The sequence below is a fragment of the Tamandua tetradactyla genome, chromosome 3 (assembly GCF_023851605.1).
Source record: "Tamandua tetradactyla isolate mTamTet1 chromosome 3, mTamTet1.pri, whole genome shotgun sequence".
In the NCBI taxonomy this organism is placed as follows: Eukaryota; Metazoa; Chordata; class Mammalia; order Pilosa; family Myrmecophagidae; genus Tamandua; species Tamandua tetradactyla.
In genome coordinates, this window is record NC_135329.1 from 211,023,564 (window position 1) to 211,046,545 (window position 22,982).

At 44.1% G+C, this 22,982-nt stretch overlaps 1 protein-coding gene across 14 annotated transcripts in view; it reads left to right on the forward strand.

The window, feature by feature from the left end:
* TRPM8 (transient receptor potential cation channel subfamily M member 8) overlaps nt 1-22,982 on the forward strand; it is a 161,806-nt gene that overhangs the window by 106,743 nt on the left and 32,081 nt on the right. For 11 of the 14 annotated variants that reach the window (XR_013173138.1, XM_077155502.1, XM_077155509.1 and 8 more), the window contains 9 exons: nt 1,365-1,460; nt 2,260-2,389; nt 2,748-2,893; nt 5,399-5,511; nt 5,890-6,106; nt 12,456-12,547; nt 13,819-13,960; nt 15,135-15,306; nt 22,793-22,970. Coding sequence is in view for 12 of the 14 variants with exons in the window: in XM_077155502.1 (XP_077011617.1) it covers nt 1,365-1,460; nt 2,260-2,389; nt 2,748-2,893; nt 5,399-5,511; nt 5,890-6,106; nt 12,456-12,547; nt 13,819-13,960; nt 15,135-15,306; nt 22,793-22,970 (1,286 nt within the window). In the remaining 2 variants the exon portion in view is untranslated. Of the gene's footprint in view, nt 1-1,364; nt 1,461-2,259; nt 2,390-2,747; nt 2,894-5,398; nt 5,512-5,889; nt 6,107-7,784; nt 9,992-12,455; nt 12,548-13,818; nt 13,961-14,499; nt 14,672-14,905; nt 15,015-15,134; nt 15,307-22,792; nt 22,971-22,982 lie in introns of those variants that run through there. The other 3 variants (XR_013173139.1, XM_077155510.1, XM_077155513.1) reach the window with 3 other exon arrangements.

The following is a 22,982-nucleotide window of genomic DNA, read 5'->3' on the forward strand; positions in this document are numbered from 1 at the left end:
TCAAAGGGGCAGTGGCTGTTTCCCACGTGATAATCAGGTTTCAATTTGAGATGATGGTTGTGGATGTATTTGGCTCATGTTCCCTCAGACCTTCCCATTTTAAGCATGGAGAGCCCCATTTTTCACTGCTGACACCTGCATCGCTTTGCTGAGGGTTTGTTCTGGTCAGAGCCCAATGACTGCCAGAGGTTGATGTATAAATACCCCAGCTCCCTCTCCCCTTGGGAAGGATCACTCTGAGGCACCTGTTCTCCACTGGCTCTGAGAGTTTCTAGTGGCATTAATCTCTCATTGCTCACAATGATAGCTTGCTTAGTAGTACACCCTTGACTGCTTTCTATCTTTTCCCATCTGTTTCCCCACTCCCCTACTGATTTTCCCAAGGTCACCTCTCAAATAAACTATTTGTCTCAAATTCTCATCTCAGATTGCTTCTGGGGAAACTCATACTAAGTCATCATCTTTTGTAGTTCTGGCATTTGTGTGAATTGCAGAAATCCAAATGAGCTAAGTGTTTGCAGGAATTGGAAGTGTTTAGAAAGCTTCTGCTTGGTGCTACTTATGTTAAAACCTCTTCAGTATACATAACTCTACCATATTCATTTTAGACCTCAGTAAAGCCTGTAAGGAAGTTTTAAAAGATATTTATATTTTAATATTTTCTATCTGAAAAGCTTCCATTGAAATACATGGGTACTAAATATAAGCTAGGATTCCAATTGGTATATTAGGAATCAAATCTTTAAATAATACTCCAAGGAAATAAGCATGCTTTATATTGTGTTGACTAAACGTAAAAAGCTATAGGAGAGTTGAAATTTCATATGAACTAATTTTCTTTCTTTCTTTTTTTTTTTATAAGTTAGATAGAAACAGTTTTATGTGTGCTGGCTTCTAAAACCCAGGAAACTTTTCCTTCAAATTCCATTAGACTCAATATAAACCCTTTGGTACTCCCATTTTAGAAGGGAAGACCCATCTTCCCATTAACATATGAACTAATTTTCTATATGAGAAACTGAGATGTATGATAGAAGGAGCTGTTTTCTCCTTTGGCCTGATGGGTATAATTCTGTTTTTAATTTGCACTTAGTATCTTTTTTTCAACCCTTTATACATTTCCATCTACCTGTACTTTGTCTTTTATGACAAATAAAAGATTTTGTGTTAATTTATGCCACCAGGTGAGTCAGAGATGAAAATAACTCTGTGGTGAAAATGGATTTCAAACTGCAAAATTGCAGTGCTCCCAAACATTCGACTCTCTCCCCTGGGGTCTGACCCCAAGTCTTCATTCTTATAACAGTGCACATAAAGTGATATCTCACTTGCATATGCTGACCATGTGTTCTGACTCCTGCCAGGACGTGTCTCCTATTACCCGGCACCCCCTGCAAGCACTGTTTATCTGGGCCATTCTTCAGAACAAGAAGGAACTCTCCAAGGTCATTTGGGAACAGGTAAATGTCCAAGCCCAGGCCAAAGGCATGCTTTGTTGTGGTCGTTCTGACCTTCTTGAAACTCACATGCCTCAGTGAAAACTTTGTTGATAAAATGGAAAATCTGATGTTGGAAGAATATAGCTGTGCCTCTGTTTCCCCTGTTGATGGAATTGTGTTTGGTCAGGGTCATCCCAGAAAGGTACCTGCCCCTCAGGTGTGTGGTGGTGTGTTGATTGTTTCCCAAGTGGATGAGGTTTCAAAATTTAATTTGAAAAATTAATTTCTAGTTGTTTTGCATTGCAAACAGGAAGTAGAACCTGTACACATTCCATGTTAGGAAATTTATTGAGATTTTCCTTTGTGACTTAGTACATAATTTTTGTGAATGATTTATGTGCCCTTGAAAAGAAGCCACCATCTCCATTTTGGGGGCATAAAATTGGATGTTAACTATGTGCACACACTCAGGCTTGTTAATAACATTATTAATTGCATTACTTATGTCCTTATCCTTTTGTTCCCTTTATTTGAACTGTTACCAGGAGGATGGTGGGATATTTAGGCCTCCCAACATGGTCTGACTGTCGGCTTCCCTTGGTATTTATCCTGATATTTTCTTTTGTATGTTAATTCCACATTCAAGAGGTTAAGCATATTCAGATTCACAACTGGTTAATGTTCTTTGCAAATTTTACTGTGAATCACTGTGGTGCTAACATTTTCTGCTTCTGCCACGAATCCCTGTCTGATGCTAATGTCAAATCAGCCATTTTGGGGGATTATGAATTAATGTAAAACTCTCTGCCCCTCTAAAAAGACCAAGGGCTGCACCCTGGCCGCCCTGGGGGCCAGCAAACTTCTGAAGACTCTGGCCAAAGTGAAGAATGACATCAACGCGGCAGGGGAGTCGGAGGAGCTGGCAAATGAATACGAGACACACGCTGTGGGTGAGTCTGCAGCAGTGGGGCACCCAGGGCTGCCCGAGGGACACAGGTGCGCGTCCTCAGGACACACATGTCCCCAGGGCTGAAGCTAGAGGCAAGGCTGTGCTCCCCCTGCAGGCAGCTCGGAGCGCTGCAGGCTCCCCTCTGAACTGCCAGGCCCCTTGGTCCCGCCTCTTCCTGACTTTCCCGAGAATGAACGTGGGGAAGAATCTCAGGGTCTCTGATGTAATGGCCACCCAGTGCCATTTATAAATCTGGATTCTCAAACCCAGGCTTTGCCTGGGGTGGGGAGGGACAGGAGAGTTCTGCTTTTTGCCAGCTCTGACCCAGGCTTCTGTTCTCTGATGTTGCCCCACTGTAGAGCTGTTCACGGAGTGTTACAGCAGCGATGAAGATTTGGCAGAACAACTGCTGGTTTATTCCTGTGAGGCTTGGGGTGGAAGCAACTGCTTGGAGCTGGCAGTGGAAGCCACGGACCAGCATTTCATCGCCCAGCCTGGGGTCCAGGTAAACAGAGGCAGTCGCCACCAGCTGCACCTCTGAGTCCAGAAAGGGGCCTTTTAGAGCAGATGCTAGTAACAGCATTAATCAAATGTAAGATGAAAAATAAACTTTCTCCTTCCACACTGCAGAAGTTGAGTGAGGTTACAGGAGAGGGCAAAATGCAGACATCAGTGGGAACCCTTGCTTTAGGAGATGGAGCAGGAAATGGAATGTTCTTTGAGTTTCCGCCAGGCAGATGGAAGAGCATTGTAACTCTGAGCTGGGTCTCCCATGTGTGAAGGCACAGTACACAAACTCTCTGAGCCTTAGTTCCTCCTGTGCAGAACGGGGTAATGGCTGTCATAGAGATGTGACCATCCTTCATCTCTGCTGTTGGGTGTGCAGGTGAGTGTCACCCCCATTTTACTGATGAGGACGCAGGAACTCAGAGAGGTGCTGAAACATTCCCCACTCACCCTGCTAAGAAGGAACAGCACTGGAATTTGACCCCATGCTGTTTTCTGCCTTTTGGACCTCCTGGTACACCATGCAGATGATAATTAGACAAACATTTATAAAAAGAAAAAACATAAAAACATTTGCTACTACTACAACTAAGCTAGAGTAAATGGGAGAGGCGCTTTATGACCGGGTGTCCAGTCCAAGCAGGGCCAGGTGCTGGGGCTGGGGTGTGCCGGGAAGCTGGGCAGCTGCCAAGGCCTCCCTGAAAGTAGGGAGTGGGTGGGGAAACCGGGCCAGAGTGGGCACACTCTGCTCACAGCATCTCAGGGCCCAAACTCCCTCTTGCTAATGTGCCCAAACTCTGGGCCCCAGGGAGACTAATGCCTGCTTCTGTCCCAGTTCACAAGCCCCGAGGTTTCCCGCTGATGAGAGCTGGAGACCCTCCCTGCAGGCCCACGAGACCTCCTCGGAGTCTGACCCCCAGGCTGCCCAGCCGGGGCGGGGGGGCCCCGAGACCAAGGCAGGCTTTCTGGGGCTGGGGTCTGGCGCTGCCCCGTAGGGTTGGCCTGACAGGTTCCCCCACCTGGCCAGAGCACGAGAGCGAGGGAGACCTGACACTCCCTGTCTTTGTTCCCAGGACAAGGGTTTGAATGTATGGGGTTCATTCTGGAGCTGAACCGGAGAGCCCATCAGCAGCGAGGCAGGCAGGGGGAGGAATTCTAGCAAGGAAAGGACCCTCGTGGGGACCCCCGGGAAACCCTGCAGAGCTGCCTCTGTGTTGCCCCGCAGGGGACAGGGAAGCTGGGTGTTTAACCACCAGCTGCAGTTTCTCATTCTCTGGGGGCTGCTTCCGGAGACAGTCCTGGCCCTCACCTGGTCACACCCCCAGAGGGGTCACACCCCGCCGTGGACCCACCCGCCACTGGTCACAGGGTTCTGTTTTGAGACCCGAGTCCCTCACGGGTCCCGTCTATCCCGGCCGCTCCGTGCAGAGTTGAAGCGCAGCTCGCCGGGGCAGCCTTGGGCCGCTTCAGGGGCCGGCCGGCCTGGGGAAAGCTTTCCATGCAGTTCAGCTTCCACTGATGTCGACACCCCAGCAGTCTCTCGTTTCCCAGCGCCTCTTTTAGTTTCCTGACAAGAGCATCTCTTGTCTGCCTCCAGAGATGATGCATCCTTGGGGACCCAGACAGTAACGTTTGACGTGATGTGAACTTTAGAGCTGGTTAAGAATCCATAGCTTTATGGAAGTTGGGCTTACACAACCTCTATTTCAACCTCACTTTTAAAGTTCACAGCATCCAACTTCAAAAAGAACTGAAAAGCAGATTTTTTAAATAAAATTGTTTTGGTATAACATAAATATATAAAATAAAATTTGCCATTTTAATAATTTTTAAGTGTACATTTTGGTGGCATTAATTACATTTACAATGTTGTGCTGCCATCGCCATCACCCATTCCCAAAACTTGTTCACTGTCACGAAGAAAAACTCTCTACCCATGAATCAATCGCTCCACATTCCCCTGACCTAGTCTTTCTGTTTCTATGAGTTTATCTATTCTAGATATCTCATAACTAGAATCGTACAATATTTATCCTTTTGTGTCTGGCTTACTTAACTCAGCATAATATTTTCAAGGTTCACCCACGTTGTATCAGTATCGGAACTTCATACCTTTACTTTGAAAAATATTCCATCATTTGTCTGTATCACCTTTTGCTTATCTGCTCATCAGCTGAAGGGCACTTGAGTGTTTCTTCCTTTTGGTAGGTGTGAATAATGCAGCTACAAACATCGGTGTGCAAATATCGGTCCGAGTCTCTGACTGCAATTCTTTTGGGCATATAGCTAGGGGTGAAATCAAACAGATTTTTAAATTGTTTTATTATAACCCTTAGAATCCAGGTAACTAATGTGGAAGAGCAAAGACATTAATTTAGAACATTGTAGATTTTGGGGGTGTTAGGGGGGAATAGGAAGAGCGGTCATATATCATCTTCCATTTAATTGCATTGGTGAGGATGTGTGTTTTGTTCTGTTTGTTTTTGTCTCTGTTTCCCTGTAGAATTTTCTTTCCAAGCAATGGTATGGAGAGATTTCCCGAGACACCAAGAACTGGAAGATTATCCTGTGTCTGTTTATTATACCTTTGGTTGGCTGCGGCTTTGTGTCGTTCAGGTGCGAACCAAGACACACGCCTTGTGTGCTCGCATGTGCGTGGACGTGCCTCCGCGTGGGTGTGCTGTTGTGTGATGATGACACGCAAGGCCTGGGATGCGTGATGGTCATGGGAGTTCCTGCACATCCAGTCTGGGACCGTCTCTGGCTCTGGTTTCAAATAGGTGGCTGTGGAGGCACGTCCTCTCTAGCCCAGAGACTGGGTTTGGGCCGGGCCAGTCTGAGAGCTCAGTGTTGACCGTCCCTACCCTGCCACCCCTGCCCTTGCCTGGGGGTCTGCTTGTCTCCGCTTGGAGGGAGGACTGGGCTGTGAGGGTCGGAGCCCCCCGTGTGGTGCCGGCGACCAGGGTCGCGACGCGTCCTTCCCTCCCCACCCAGGAAGAAGCCTGTCGACAAGCACCGAAGGCTCCTGTGGTACTACGTGGCCTTCTTCACCTCCCCCTTCGTGGTCTTCTCCTGGAACGTGGTCTTCTACATTGCCTTCCTCCTGCTTTTTGCCTACGTGCTGCTCATGGACTTCCACGCCGTGCCCCACACCCCCGAGCTGGTCCTCTACGCGCTCGTCTTTGTCCTGCTCTGCGATGAAGTGAGGCAGGTAGGACAGCGGCCGAGCCGGGGCTGTCGCCTTCCCGGTGGGCGGCTGCTTTCGAGGGCTGAGGAGGGGTGTGCGTTGCTTCTGAAGTTCAAAACCCATTTCCTCTCCAAGATAAATGTTCCTGTTGGGTGGTGGTCCATGATTATAAGGATGCATTTAGAACCCTCAGGAATCCAATGAGATCTTCTATCAGTCTCGGGTCTCTAGAGAAACAGGACACAAGGATATATGTCCATATATATGTATATATATGTATGTGTGTATATGCTTGTGGGTGTGTGTGCATGTATATATGCATGTGTATGTGTGTATGTATTCATGTATGTGTATATATGTATCCATGTGTGTGTGCATGTGTGTGTGTAAATATATTTTCAGAGATGCATTTTGAGGAACTGGCTCATGTGACTGAGATGGCTGTCAAGGTCAAGCTCTGTAGGACAGGTCAGCAGGCTGGGAATTCCAGCAAGAACTGATGTTGCAATTTTGAGTCTGAAATTCATGGTGAGGCCAGCAGCCTGGAAACTCAGAGAGGAGTTGATATTGTAATCTTGAGGCAGAATTTATTCTTCCTCTAGAAACTTCAGCTTTTGCTCTCAAGATCTTCAGTTGATTATCTCAACCCTCTGCCCCACCCCACCCCCAAAGAGGGTAATCCCTTTTGCTGTCAGCTGGTTGTAGATGCTAATCCTACATACTAAACACTTTCATAGCAACATGTAGGCTAGTGTGTGACCGAACAATTGGATGCTATGGCCTAGCCCAGTTGATAGATCGAATTAGTCATGATAACTCTCTTACCACCAAACTTTCTCTCTGCTTTCTAATGAATACTAATTGATGGAGATGAATTCCTCAAGCATGGTCATGCATTCAAAGAGAAGAAGACCTTGGGCTGTAAATCCACTCCATCACCAGGATGCAGGGAATCCAGGCTGATGAGTGGCAGGGGAGCTGGGGACACATCAGAGCTAAGAGCATCTTAATGTCTCCAATGTGACGATATTTTAAAGTCATATAAATCCCTATGGACTTTAGAGAGTCCTCATGAATTATTCATTGTGCTCTTCTACAGTGTCTTGGGAGCTACAGTTTTTGGCATCCTCTTTCTGCCACTGAATCTTAAGAATTAGCCCAGTCCTGGTACAGAATGCATGCTCATTTAATGACTGCTGAATGAAAGAATATTGATAGTGAAGGACACTGCTACCCTTGAACAATTAAGAAGTGATTCCAAAGAATTTTTTCAAACTTAGTAGTTTCCAAATTCTTGAAAACAGCTGCTGCCATCACTTCTTTTATCTCTGTTGAGTACAAACCCCATCACATATCCATTCAGTAAGTATATACTAGGTATTATAGTTTATGAGAAGCTATGCCAAGTGCTACAAGAGATTTAGAGGGTCACAGAGTCATTCTCTAGTATAGGAGTCCTTAAATGGTTTCTACTACCATGCCAACTCTGATAGACATTTTATTATGGTTTCTAAGAATCCTGTGTTAAGTAAGATTCTGAGGCTCTGTCTGTTCTCAGCAGGAGAGTCTCTGGAGCAATTAATGCAGTCTGTCATGAGTGGGAGGGGTGGGAGGAGTCCTGGAAACAAAGCCCTATGTCTACCTTTCCTAACCTGTAGGTTGGAGGTACAGAAGGGGGTGGAGATGGGTTGGAGATGGAGTAAGAATAAATTATTAAATAACACAAGTCAATGTTGAATATGGCAAGATTATCAGACTTTCTTATTACCAACAACTCTCCTGACTTGCAGAGGATTTTTATAATTTGATAACCAGCCTTGTGAGAGTCCCAGGCATCAGTTCAGGAGGTCACAGCCAGTGCCTTCCCTAGCATCTTATTCTCTCAGGTGAGAGAACACTTCCTAGTTCTCCTATTTTAACTTAATGCCTTTCATCAGCAAGAGGCTGAAAGTGTCCTGTTTGAGAGAAGGCAGAGAAGGACCAAAGGAGATGCAAATTTTAAAACGGGAATGGACTCAGTCAAAGTGAGAAAGTAAGGGGAGTGGAAACACCATGCCTTTAACAGGAGCTTGCTCTGAACAGGTTCATGCCCTTTTCCCTTCTCCTACACAGTAGAATTCTGGGACCTTGGCATCCTTTCTTCCCTCTACTTGACATGTGATTGGCCACATCGAAGGGAGAAAGATGACCTTCCCACGATAGCCTTTGCAGAAGAAGGGGACAAAAGGGTGAGGTCTTCATAGTCTGGAGAGGAAGCATCCCCAATCCCTTCCTCTCCAGAGGTCCTGGTTCTGTGGCCTGCGGTGGTCCTTTCCACCGTTATTGTCTGCTCAGTGGTGGGCTCAAGGCAAAAGGGTCTTGACTGATCTGCTGATATTGGTGGACCTTGGTGAACAGCCTGCCTGCCCCCAGCTCCCAGCAGAGCTTCTCCTGTCACAGCTGGTCCACCGGGAGGTGATGCAGGCATTGGTGGGTGGTTTGAACCACATGCATGAGGCCAAGCTCTGTCACCTGCAACAGAACAGCAGGAGGCAGCAGTGTGTGCCCGCAGAGCCAGGGGTGCGTGAATGTGAACTAGACACTTCACTGCTTTGAGCTTTGGTTTCTCCACCTTGGGTGATCTGCCCAAAATCTTTAATGTCATCACTGAAAAGAATTGAATAGCAATGGATTCATAGCCCAGTGGGAAAATAAGTCATGAGCACAAATAAGCAATAAAAAAAGAAAGGAAAAAAGGAAGGATGGAAGGAAGGAAGGAAGGATGAAAGGAAGGAAGGAAAGAAGGAAAGAAAAATTACAAATAGTATGATGGTCAACTTAATTTCTTTGATCTTCTGGTTCTTCGTTCATAATGGGTGTGTTTCCCTCCTTGAGAGGCCATCGAGAGGCTAGCTTATCTCAATCTAGTACCAAGTCTACTGGGTCGTTCCTTTGTGCTTCTCTGGTTCATAACGTACACTTCTTGCTGCACAGAACTGCGTGGCATGGAAATTATTCGATTTAAGTATCTGTTTCTTTTCTATGTTTCTACCCTTAGGGACTAGCACAGGAGCTGACACTGGCATGTTCCTAGCACACATGTGTGTACTTTCTAAGAAAAGAATTGTTGAGACAGGGCCTTCAGGATTCAAGCAAGAGCTATTGGCATGATCGAGGCTAGGCAGCTGGCCATGATCATGGGTTGGGAGGCTGGAGCTGGGTGGATAGGAGGACTCATACCTGCATCCTGGAGTCATGAAGGTGTGCAGCAGCATCCTTTTGAGCAGAGGCTGCCGTTGGCTTCTTGGAATGGTGGGAATAGGCCCAGCAAAAGTCTTTTTCCTGCTTTTTCTTGCTCCTCATCCTCCCAAACATTTCTCCACTGATCCTTTTCCTAACCCAGAAGCCCCCCCACTGCAATAAGACATGGGGACACCTCTACCAGTTCAAACGTTATTTGGCTCCTTTAAGTACCAGAAGAAATCATAAGACCTAGAGACAAGACTCACTGTGAATTGCTTTGGAGGGCAGAGCTGAGCTTGGATGGAAGACACATGGAGTTGTGTTGGCTTGGGCCAAATACTTTGTTCATGCATTCTCTCTTTCAACAAATATTTATGAGCTCCCACTATGTGCCTGGCACTGGTCTAAATACTTGGGCTAGTGCAGTGAACAAAACAAACAAGTCTTTCTGGAGCTTGCTGCCAGTTGGAGAGGGTCAGGAGGATGCATTTCTGGGAGCTTTCAAGGGAAGTGGAGATGAGCATTGGCAAGTGAGGCAAATGAGTGAGCCTTACTTTTATTGGGCAGTTAGACAGGCAACAATAGGATTTGAAGTCACAAGTCACAAGTATCTCCTTACCAATTGGTATGATCATTTAGCCACTAAGTCAACTTATTAAGGCCACATAGGAAGAAGATCTTGGACAGGTACATTTTGACTGGAGAAGGGCCCTGGGCAGGTACAGTGGGAGGTATTGCTTAGAGAGGATGTAGAGCATTGAGTAGAAGTGGCCTGGAGGCAGGTGAGGAAGGAAACTCAGGGAAGGAAACCAGGCTCTGAAGATGCCTGGATAAGCCATGCCCTTCACAATCATCCTAGAATCTTCTGGGAAGAAGTGGTATCCACGGGGCCAAGCTGATTCCAGCTCTTTTACTTTCAAAATGATAATGCTTGATACATAAGGATATCTAGCTCTTCCCAATAAGTTCTTGGTCTCTCTCTTTTTTTTTAAGATTATTTTTGCATGGGCCAGTTTTAATTCAGGAATGTTGTATATAAGGTGAGGATCTGGGAAGAGCCCTGTGCTTAGGGGCTAGGAGCATGGGTTTAAGTCTGGCTCTTTCAATTAAGGTCTTTGCTAGACTTTTAGGAGAGTCTGCTGAAGACACCCATGACGAGTCTTGTCATTAAACAAGTCTGACACTCGGGGTCACTGTTTCTCTTCTTGTCGGCAGACTCATACATTTGAAGTCCTAAATTTGATTGGTTTCCTCTAAGAATTCTGCAGGCCTGGTGTTCTTTTAATTAACCTGCTTCACGCCTGTTAGGAAAAACAAAACAGGATATTGTCTGTTTTAGATTGTGTCTTGCATCAAAAAGCTTGATTTTTAGCATCTTCCTCTGTGCATTTGTCTGGATGTAGAAGCTGATGAGCTGATTTGGAGTTTTGAGCTGAGGCAATGAGGAAGTGCAAATGTAGCTGCCGAATAACCCTTCATTCTATGAAACAGGCATTGATGTTGGTTGTTAAAAACAGGGAAAATTCTTTTTTGCCTTTATGAAGAGCACCATTCAATCTTGAGGCGTATTGGGCCCCCAAATCCTGAAAGATGTGCTAAAATATGGCCCTGGTATTTTAGAAATATACCCCATTTCCAGCATTCCATTCAGAAAAGATCCTTTTTGTGTTGTTAGATGTTTTCTCATTGCAGTGGTGCCACGGTACCCCAAGACTGATCTGGTTCAGTTCCCCCGTCATGCTGGCTTGGCTTCTAATAATTGCCCAGGCAGAGACTGAAGCTGGACTGGAACTGCTGGGTTGCCATTTGTATTCTAAGATGAGAGTTGTAAAGGGGGAAAGCAGGCAGCAGGGAAGACCTGCTCCAACCCCATTCATCTTGCTTTTTCCTGGAAGAGCAGATAGTTCTTGGTGTGGGAAAAATGTCAGTGGGGCCACCCAAGTGGACAGATCCCACGGCCTCCCTCAGGGGTCCTGATTCAGTTTCTAAGCCCTGAGGATTGTGTTGTCCACAAGGTCAGCCATCACACAGTGGAATATGGCCAAATTGGGCTGCTCACATTGGAGAGCTGTTACTATTTCATTGACACTTGATTTCATAATACTCTCATCTTTGCCCACTAAAGGTGCTATTGGCATTCATAAATGAATGAAAGGAAATTCTTGAGAAATAGATGATGTCTCTTGAATTTGTTCCAAATCTAAGATCACAGGATCTCTGTAGGATGTAAAGAAGACATGTGATCTTAGGGAGAAGCAACCAATGACGAAGCCCAAGTCCTTGCCCCTCGCTGACTGTGTGCCATTGAATAAGATCTGTAGCCTTTCTAGGGCTTAGTTTCAGCTGCAAAATAGCAAGCAATATCTGAATATCAGATGGACCCACATGGATGAGTTCATGTAGTAAAATTGAAAGTGCCATGGTCCTTTGCCACCGTTTTCCTGCCTTGCACAAGTAAATCTGGTGGTCTCCTTCTCTGAGCTCATGTGGGCCTTTGGTCTTACCTTCACTCCAACCCTCATCACATTTCATTTTAATGTCTGTCTTTCTCACGAAGTAGTGGATTCCTTGAGGATCTGAGGTCCTTGTAGCCTAGGAGCCCAACACAGGTGTTTAGAATCCCGTGAGCTCTTTTACATACATTTTGAATGAATGAAAGGGTTAAATGACCATCACCCCAAATCCAGGTTTGGATTCCTGGAGAAATTATCCAGGTGCCCTCTTCTCATTGAGAATACTTCTCCTCTTTGTTTCAGTGGTTTTGGTCATATTTTTCTTCCCCAAGACTATGAACGATGTAAAATTTTTCTTGTATCTTGTGCCAGAACCTTTTCACGATAAATTCTCAAATCTATTCTGACTCCGTGATATTGCGAGGTGCAAAGCCCTCCCCACTGTACGCAGTGGCCTGGGTACTTCACATTTGCCCACCTGGGCCATATCACTTCCTGTGGCTCATCTTGAAAGAACACTAGGGACACATGAGTCCTTCTTCTTGACCTTGTCAGCTCACATGACATATGAAAGAGTAAACAGACGAATCATTGGTAAAAAACTAGAACCTGGGGGAAAACAAGGGAACATTAAAGGATGTGTGAGTGGTTGATGTCACCAGCTGTTGATGTCCTCTCCACCCTCTTCTGTGCTGCAGTGGTACATGAATGGGGTGAATTATTTCACTGACCTGTGGAACGTTATGGACACGCTTGGGCTCTTTTACTTCATAGCAGGGATTGTATTTCGGTAAGTTGTCCTCATCCACTTTACTCCTTTCAGGTTTTAAGGGATTCTCTGGGGTCCTAAAGGTGGAGGCAAGACTTTTGGTGGTTTGAAGGTTAAGAGAAGCCAATTTATTCCCCCAATGGAGAGTATTACAAAAGTCTACAATCTCTGCCTCCTAGAGATGCAGCCGAGAGTGCGTATGTTTCTGTCTCTCCTCCCGGGGATCTGCAATTGCAAAGGGGTTTTTCACCGTTTCTCCCTTTGCTCGTATAGGATTTGGGGAGGGAGGAAATTAGAAATTGAGGAGAGTGAAGGATGATGAGGGCATTTAGCATTGTACCGTCTGTCCTTTCATGTATTTTACTTCAACTTAAATGCTGGCTGTGGAACCTGCCCTTTCAGTTACAAGTGTATTTTCTCCCTCCAAAGGCCAGAGTGTGTGATCGGAAGAACCAACTGGAAATTTCCATTGCATACCTTTGTAATGTAGAGAAGTTGAGAATCAGCTGTGACCCCAAACCGTGGTCCACATCATCCAAGCCTGTGTTGGCCGTGCCAACAGCTTTAAGATTGGGCTAGCTGTTTTACAGCTGAGCAGCACACATGGTGTCCCTTTGCAGAGAATATTAAATCCCTAATTTAATATTTAAATGGACACAGAATGAGATGGTCTACCATGAGTGCTCCACCTGCAATTTGAAGGAGATGAGAACCCAATTTCCCCCTCAAAAAATCTTTCCTCCTGCTTGGGTTAAACGTCCCAGCATTTGAACCACAGTTGGTTTTGTGTTATTTTAGAGTGTTCCAGATAGAAAGCACATATGGCTGTTCAATGAACACATTAGCAAGTGGTTGCCTAATCAAATGACCCGGTAGGAAGGAGGTTAGATTCATTAGGGAAAAGCTGACAGGGTCAAGTCCCAGGTGGTTGGAGGATTGGAGACTGAGATCATTATGAAAGCTTTGTGAGCTAGGGAACATGGCAATAATAGGTTTGAGTTCCTGCAGGAAGTATTTGAGGTTGAAGGGCTCTAAAAGTGGGAAACTGTGAAGCTTGGCTTTGTGTGAAAGAACCCTTAATGCTGCCCTTGCCTGTATTTGAGTCCAAGAGGGCAAAAGGGTTTTGAAGACAGTGGCTGATAGGTGGGTGGCATCCCCTGCTGTTTTTTTTTTTTTTACCCAGTCTCAATCCCCAAGCTTTTAGCTGTTTCTTTGCATTGGTTATTTTTAGAAAGAAAACTTTGAATCATTTTGTCAATGTCTCACAAATTCTGTCCCTCCTCTTTCCACAGGCTCCACTCTTCTAATAAAAGCTCTTTGTATTCGGGACGAGTCATTTTTTGCCTGGATTACATTATATTCACTCTAAGGTTGATCCATATTTTCACTGTAAGCAGAAACTTAGGACCCAAGATTATAATGTTGCAGAGGATGGTAAGAGTCAAGAATACTTGGAAAGGTCATTTTTCATGTTATACCCAGAGTTCCTTTAATTGCTGATAGGAGGGTTTTTTTTTGTCCATAGAATGGATTTTGCATTACATAATCAAATAGTTTGCCTTCTTTGATGTTTTTATCAGAGACATTTCCCAGCTTAAAATTTAACAACAGTTGGCTCTGAGGAGCAAACAGCATAGTTCAGTGCCTTACTAACAACCTCAAACCTTTTGCAAAGTGCTTTCATTTGAGTCTTAGCAGTTCATTCTCATTGGAATCTTAATTTGCTAAGAGCATACCCAGGGTGGGAACTTTTACACCTGTTTTATAGATGTGGATAATTGGGCCCAAAAAGGTTAGTATGTTTGTCTGGAGACATGCAATGAGCTCAAAGCAGAGCTCAGATCAGAACTTCCGTCTTATTATCATGTGTATTATAGATTAAGTAAAAGTATGACCACACCTGTTTTATAAAGATGCATAGCTAAAAGATAATTAAGCATAGACAACATTGATTTCCTAAATTTGCTTTCCAGATGGCCCAAACCGTTTGTGTCTTTAAATCAGATGGGCATTTGGATGAGCTCATCTGGAAGCTTGTTTCCACCGCTGAGGTTCTTTGGAGTTTGTGGTTTTAATTCAAAGCATATCTGAAGCATCAAGTCACCATGAAGTCATGCTATGAGTGCAAAAGATGAAAAAAAAACAGTTAGTTCTTGTCTAATATGGATAGCTTCTCTTTTCCCAAAAATAAAATGGAAGAAAATAATTCAAGGGTTTATAAAATATGAACATCCTGAGGGGTAGCAAAAGAGAGATTCTCCCAAAGTTAGAGCCCTTCTCTGCTCTTGAACTGCTGTCTGCCTTCCTCTGAGAAAGCTGCTGTTACCAGGCTGGTGTGGGAACCAGCTGGCAGACATGCATAAGTCACTTTTTTTGCAGGGGGAGGTGCGTGGTCCGGTAAACGAACATAACTCACTTTTAATTCTGGGAAACACATGTCACTAGACCCAAAGGTGATGCTGGCCTTGCATTAGCGAGTAAACGCCGGGTGAGTTAGAGACCTGGAGGCCTCTGCCCGCTTCCATGGTGGAGTGAGAAGAGTGGGGCCCAGCAGATGAGCAGAGCGCGGGCGCAGACCTGACTCCCCTCTGATGTGCTCCCTCAACAGCTGATCGATGTCTTCTTCTTCCTGTTCCTCTTTGCGGTGTGGATGGTAGCCTTCGGCGTGGCCAGGCAAGGCATCCTCAGGCAGAACGAGCACCGCTGGAGGTGGATATTCCGCTCGGTCATCTATGAACCCTACCTGGCCATGTTCGGCCAGGTGCCCAGTGACGTGGACGGTAAGCCTGGCTTTTGGCTCCTACGTATGGAGGGACTTGTCATCCATTTATTTAAAAAAAATTGCAATACTGCAAATTTTGCATAGAAACTTGGAATTTAAATTTCCAGCTTTAGCTCACTGCCAATTAATTTTTGGAAGCTGGCTAATGAAGGCAAGATGGCATTCATTTCCCCACATCCAGTTTTAACAAAGAAAGCAAGGAAATTGTTGTGTGGTTTAATGGACTGTTTAAAGCATCTTTATGAGGTTGGTGGTAGCCATGGCTTGTCCTTCCCCATCCTGCCATGATAAAGTGATGAGATGTGCCTGCTCCCATTGGTTGTGCTTGTCAGCTCCTCTTTTTTTTCTTTATTATTCTTATGACCTCATAAGTTTCTGTGGTCCCTTATCCTGCAGCTTATTCCAAGGCCTTAGAAACATTTCTTTTCCATGAAACAATTGTAAGGAACTTGTGCTATCATCCCTCATTTGCCCGCTGTGTGAGTCGCCTTCCATGAGTGGACACACTTAGCTTTTGTGACCTTGCAAGTTGGTGGTGTGGGTCTGATGTGGAGGCAGCATACGGTGGTCTGGAGAGCAGGTGGCAGGTGGGGTTCAAATCCTGACCAGCCATGAAGAACTCCAAAGATGCTCTTGGGAATCAGCTGGAGCCATCTGCCTCCCAGTTCTTTTATGGATCAAACTGGGATAGCTCCACTTACCCTCCAGGCCTCTCACTGACCACAGTGACCTCATGCACACATTCAAATGAGGCTGTCTAGCCCAGAGACTGCCCCCTCCACCCCCCACTGAGCTAGACATTTATTCCCACTGCTTTCTCCCCTAGGACTTCTCAGGCACACCTAAATATGTCCAAATGAAGACCCTCAATTCTCCCTTCTATATTAGGACTGCCTCGGGGGTCCCCTGTTTTAGAATCTGTTGCTACTGTTCATACAGTTGTGCAAATCAGAAGCCTTAGTGTTGACCTTGATGCTTCCTATTAAGTCACCCGCTCTCCACCCCATGTCCAATTCATCAGCTAGTTTTGATAATTTTATCACCTAAATAGGTTTTGATTCTCATCGCTTTTTACCACCACCCCTACCCCAAGCTGTTCTCATCACTTGCCTGCACAACTTGGTCATGATTTCTTCACATTCCCCTCTGGCTACTTCTGATCTGGGCTGTAGCCATAGTGATCCTTAAATAAAGAGAGTCTTATGTGCCATACCTCTGCCTCAAAAAGTCTAATGGCTTCCCAGTGCTTTTAGTATAAAGACATACAACTTAATATCTGGTTATTACACAATTATCCTTTCACTTCCAGTGACATTTCTCAACCCCTGCCACTGCAGGGCCTTTGCACATGCCATTCCCTCTTCTGGAATGCTCTGGGTGCTCACCCATCTCCCTTCACGTAGCTGACGCTGGCTCATCTTTCTATGCTCAGTCCAGAGACATTGTCCTTGGGGAGCTGTTCCCTGGCCTGGACAAGATGACTTAGTTTATATCTACAGAGTGCCCAATCCATGTTCTTAGCACTTCCCATGGGCTGAGATTTTATACTTGTACACTTGATTATCTGCTTACCCAAAGAGGATAGAAGCAAGTTCCCCTGTGGCAAAGCCCTTACCCATTTTCCCCTTTCTTTATAATTGTTTGTAATGCTATTGCATTGAGATTCATTCACATACCATATAATCATCAGTGGTTCACAGTATTATAGTATAGCCATATAGTCATCACCACAGTGAATTTTTACTAAAAAAAAATACATATAAGAATTAAAATAGAGGTAAAAAATGAACACCCCAAACATCCCATGCCCCTTTTCCCACCCTCTACTATTTATTTATTTAGTCTTTATGTTTTATTCATCTGTTCATACATTGGGTAAAGGGAGTATCAGCCACAAGGTTTTCACAATCACACTGTCACGCTATAAAAGCTACATAGTTATAAAATTGTCTTTAAGAATCAAGGCTTCTGGAATACAGCTCAACAGTTTCAGGTATTTCCTTCTAGTCATTCTAGTCCACTAAAAACTGAAAAAGGGTATCTATATAATGCGTAAGAATAACCTCCGGAATGTCCTCTCAACTCTATTTGGAATCTCTCAGCCACAGAAACTATATTTTGTTTCCTTTCTTTTCCTCCTTTTGATCAAAAGACTCTCTTAATCCCATGATGTCAGGTCCTAGCTCATCCCACATTGCCAGGGAGATTTACACCCCTGGGAGTCATATCCCACATAGGAAGTAGGGCAGTGAGTTCACCTGCTGAGTTGGCTTTGAGACAGAGGCCACATCTGAGCAACAAAAGAGGTTCTCTGGGGGTGACCCTTAGGCATAGATATAAGCAGGCTTAGCTTCTCCTTTGTAGGAATAAGTCTCATAAGGGTAAGCCCCAAGATTGAGGTCTTGGCCTATTAAATTAGTAGTCCCCAGTGCTTGTGAGAATATCTGGAATTCCCCAGGTGGGGAAGTTGAATATTTCCACATTTCCCCAGTCTCCCAAGAGGGCTTTGCAAATACTTTTTATTCTCTGCCCAAATTACTCTGGTATGTATTGGGGCATCATACCAACCTGTACAAACCCAACAAGATCTCACTCCCTATTCAAGGTTCCATGCATTTATAGTGTTCAAATAAACTGACCATACAAGCAAAATTAGACAGTGTGCTACAGAAAATATAAATCTTGTGCCACATAAACATCTCATCCTTTGGTTTCGCACAGATGTTGAAGTTTTAAAGCACAGTCATGTCATCCTTTACCCTTTAGTCTGATTTACTTTAGTACTAACCAGGTCAGCTTCATTCATATCTCTAATTGAAGTCTGATCTCTTTTTTAGGTTTTTAAACAGTTGCTGTAAGGGGTAATGCTGACTTTCAGAGCTGCAGAACTCTAGCTCTGAATCTCAGGTGTCAACATAAATACCCAAAGTTCCAGGAAATGACCAGGTTATACACAAAGAGCTCAGCATCTCAGAATTTAGATAGAACACTTACAACTCAGAAATAGATGTCACTGCTGTAAATGCTTACAATCTAGGAACATTTACAATAAGATTTTCCCTGATAACCTGGGATTTTGGAATCAAATTCTCAGAGTTTACATATTATAGTTCATCCATATAGTGAAGCATGATAATGTCTGTCTTTTCATTTCTGTCAACATACTGTCCTCCAGGTCCATTCCCTTAGTTTATGCAACTAAGGGAATGGGATTAAGAAAGTCTTTTGATCAAAAGGAGGAAAAGAAAGGAAACAAAATGTAGTTTCTGTGGCTGAGAGATTCCAATAAAGTTGAATACAACTTTATTGCTTCTTCCAGCCACTCAATATTCCATTGTATATATACACCGCAGTACGCCTTTCCATTCATCAGTTGATGTACTCTTAGGCCACTTCCATCCATTGCAAATTATTACTGCTGCTATAAACACCCATGTGCAAATGTATGTTCATGTCCCTGCTTTCATTTCTTCCAAGTATATACCTAATAACTGGGTCACAGCATCATATAGCATTTGTATGCTTTGCCTCCCGTGGAACCACCATACTACCCTCCAGATGGGATGCACCATTCTACTTCCCCACCAACATGAATAGGGAAGAGTACATCCCTCTCTCCACATTTCCTCCAGCACTTGCTTTTTCTGTTTATTTTTAAAACAGTTTTATTCACACACAGTATAATCCATCTGAAGTAAATGATGAATGGTTCCCATTATAATGACTTAGTTATGCATTCATCACCACAATCTATATGAAGACATTTCCATTCCTTCTGCAAAAGAAGAGGAGAAGGAAGAAAAAGAAAAATGAAGGATAAAAAAATAAAATAAAAAAGAAGGGGAAACACCAACACCAAGAATTCCATAGCCCTCCTTATATTCCCCCCTCATTGACATTTAACTTTGGTAAATTGCCTTGTTCCATTTACTGGAAGCATATTACAATGTTACTGCTAACTATAGACTTTAGCTTGCATTGATTGTATTTTTTCCATATGCCATCTCATTTTCAATACCTTTCAATGTTGACATTCATTTATTCTCCCTCATGTAAAAGCACTCTTATATTTGTACATTTAATCACCATCATTGTCCATTCTAGGTTTTGCTAAGTTATACAGTCCCAGTCTTTATCTTCTATCATTCCTTCTGGTGTCATGCATGCCCCTAGCCTTCCTCTTTCAACCACGTTCACACTCATTTTTGTTCAGTGTACTTACAATATTATGCTACCATGATCAGTGTACTTATAATATTGTGCTACCATCAGATAGTATTGTGCTACCCATTTCTGAGTCTAAACAATCAGTCCTGTTGAACATTCCATACTCCTTCAGCACCAAGTGCCCAATCTCTACCCTCTTTCTATCTCCTAAAAACCTGTGTTCTCAACCTGTGTTAAAGTTGAGCAACATTAAGTCAGCTCATTAATGTCAGTTTATATTAGTGAGACCATAAAGTATTTGTCTTTTTGTTTCTGGCTAATTGTACTTAACATGACATCCTCAAGGTTCATCCACATTGCTGCATGCTTCATACTTCATTCTTTCTTACCTTCTGGAGAGTCTTCATTTCTGCACTCTTCCAAACCTCTCTCTTTTGTCTTTTCTAATCTGCCTATAGTGTTCCCTTTAGTATTTCTTGTAGAGCAGGTCTCTTTTTCACTAACTCTCTCAGTGTCTGTTTGAAAATATTTTAAATTCTCCCTCATTTTTGAAGGACAGTTTTGCCAGATATAAAATTCTTGGTTGGCAGTTTTCCTCTTTCAGAAGCTTAAATATATCATACCACTGCCTTATCACCTCCAGGGTTTCATCTGAGAAATCTGCATATAGTCTTATCAAGCTTCCCTTGTATGTGATGAATTGCTTTGCTCTTGCTGCTTTCAGAATTCTCTCTTTGTCTTTGACATTTGACACGCTGATTAGTAAGTACCTTGGAATAGATCTATTTGTATCTCTTCTGTTTGGGGTACATTGCACTTTTTGGGTCTGTAATTTTGTGTCTTTCATAAGAGATGGAAAATTTTCAGTAATTATTTCTTTGTAATACTTTCTATCCCTTTTTCTTTCTCTTCTGCTTCTGGAATACCTGTAGCATATGTATTTGTGCCCTTCATGTTGTTATTCAGTTTTCCTGAGACCCTGCTCATATTTTTCTACTTTTCCCCATCTGTTCTTTTGTATGTAGGATTTCAGATGTCCTTCCTCTAGTTCACTAATCCTTTCTTCTCCTCTACAAATCTGTTGTTGTAGGTTGTTCATCTCTCCTATTGTGCCTTTTATTCCCATAACTTCTGCCATTTCTTGTTTCAAACCTCTGAGCTCTTCTTTCTGTTTGCCCAATGCCTCTTTTATATCCTTCATCTCTTTTGCCATATCTTCCCTCAATTTGTTGATTTGCTTTCTGATGTGATTTTGCATATCTGTTTGAACATCCTTAATTAGTTGTTTCAACTCCTGTATCTCATTTGAAATGCTAGCTTGTTCTTTTGACTGCGTCATATCTTTGTTTTTCCTAGTGTGACTCATAGTTTTTTGCTGACATCAAGGCATCGATTTCTTTGATTAGTTTTTCTGGAGGTCATTTTCACAATTTTATCTCAGGTTTTCTTGTTGTTCAGCTTTGTTCTTTATCTGTTCTTTGTTGTTCAGTTCAAATTATTCTCGACTTCTAGCATGGCTTCTGTTTAACTGACCAGAATTTTTCACCCTTTGTTTTGCTGGTTCTTACCTTAGGAATATGACCGACCCCAGTCAGTTTTTCCTGACCAAACAGGCACAGCCTCAGGAGAAGGGTGGAACCTGTGCCAGGTTTCCTTGGGGGTGAGACCCAGCAGGTTGTCAGACTTTCCCGCGGAGCCTCTAGACTCTGTGCTTTTCCTATCCTGCCCAGCAGGTGGCACTGGTCAGCCCACAGCTCCCACTGGCCTAGAGTGGTACAGTGCCTTCAATTCTCAGCTGACCCTGTCCCCACCTGGAGTGTAGTTAAGACAGATGCTGAGGCAGTGGGTGGGCTTAGGGTGCTTCTGAATTCCAGCCCCTAGGGCCTGAATTCCCTGAAGGAGAGCAGCTGCTTGAGGTGGGCTTCGCTTCCTTCACCTTTTCTTGGGGAAGATACACCCTTTAAGGAGCTATCTCCCCCCCTTGACTCATTACTTTGTCTCAGACCCATCTTAGCTCAGCCCTTGCCTGGCTCCCCCTGACACTTGAGAATGCCTGAGGCTTTCTTTAATGAACTACTTAGATAGTTTATAAAAAGAATAATAATAAGAAAAAATATCCCTCTTCAGAGCCAGTCCCCAGCTCCCAAAGTTCACCAGTCAAGAGTCGGAGTTGGTACCTGGCTCTGTGTGACCCCCTTTCCAATACTCTGAGCTCAGCTGACCCCAGAATTTTGTCTTTATTCTTTTTTGTAAATTTCATTTTATTTTTTGTTTGTCAGCCCCACCTCCTTTCTGTCAGGATTAAAACCACATTGGAGCTTGGCTGAACTTCCTTCTCTTGGCCCCACTAGAGACTACTTAAAGATATGCCTTAAGGAAATTATCTCCTACACAGGACTAGTTACTTTATCTCTCAGACATATGTTAATTCTGCCCTTGCCTAGAGCAGTGCTGAAAACTGAGAATGCCCACAGCTCTATTTAGTTGGCTGGTAGAAAATTAAAAAAAAAAAAAAAAAAAAAAAACACAAAATGGAGAGAGAAAAGAAAATACTTCTTATAGCTGTTCCCCAGCTCCCCAGGTTTGTCAACCTGGCTGTATGTATTTTGAGCATATCCAAATAAAAAAGCCTCTGGGTTTTTTGTTTTGTTTTGTTTTGTTTGTCAGCCCCTCCACTCTTTGCTAGGATGAAACCTCCATTTCCTTTTGTACTTGCTACAGGTTTATCTGTGCTCAGAGCTTCTTTCAGCAATCTGAATTTGTTAATTCTGTGATTGGAGCTTGGTTGTGCTACCTTCCTTGCTCCTAGTAGAGAGGGCTTCTTTTTTTCCCTTGGAGAACCACTCCAAGAAGTCCTGTCATGCCAGAGGGGGTGGGGCACCAGCTGCCACAGCTTGAGAGACTTACAGTCCTGCATGGGGTCTCGGTTGTTTTACCCATTCCAGACTGGTGTACAATGTGCGTCCATTCACCGAAGTCCCCCAAACAGTTGTTCCAGACAGTTCCTGGCTATTTACTAGCTGCCTTGGAGGACTAGATAAACTCCGCACTTTGCTATGTCGTATCTTGCCCTTTCCCTCTTGTCCTTTCTTTTATCCTTGGATCCTAGTGGAGTCCCTAGTCCCTGGCTCATAAGAAGTGCTCCATAAATACTTATCAGTTAGGTAAAGAGGATGATTAAAAGGATGGTGCTTTGTCTGGATAAAATACAACAGTGTCCAGCACACAACATGACCTTCCTGTTGCAGCCCCTGGGCTGCTATGGCACTCCCCCTCCACAGTGTCCTCACTTGGCCTTCTGACTTCTACTCCCTCAGGTACCACGTACGACTTTGCCCACTGCACCTTCACTGGGAATGAGTCCAAGCCACTGTGCGTGGAGCTGGATGAGCACAATCTGCCCCGGTTCCCGGAGTGGGTCACCATCCCCCTGGTGTGCATATACATGCTCTCCACCAATATCCTGCTGGTAAACCTGCTGGTCGCCATGTTTGGGTATGTGCTTGG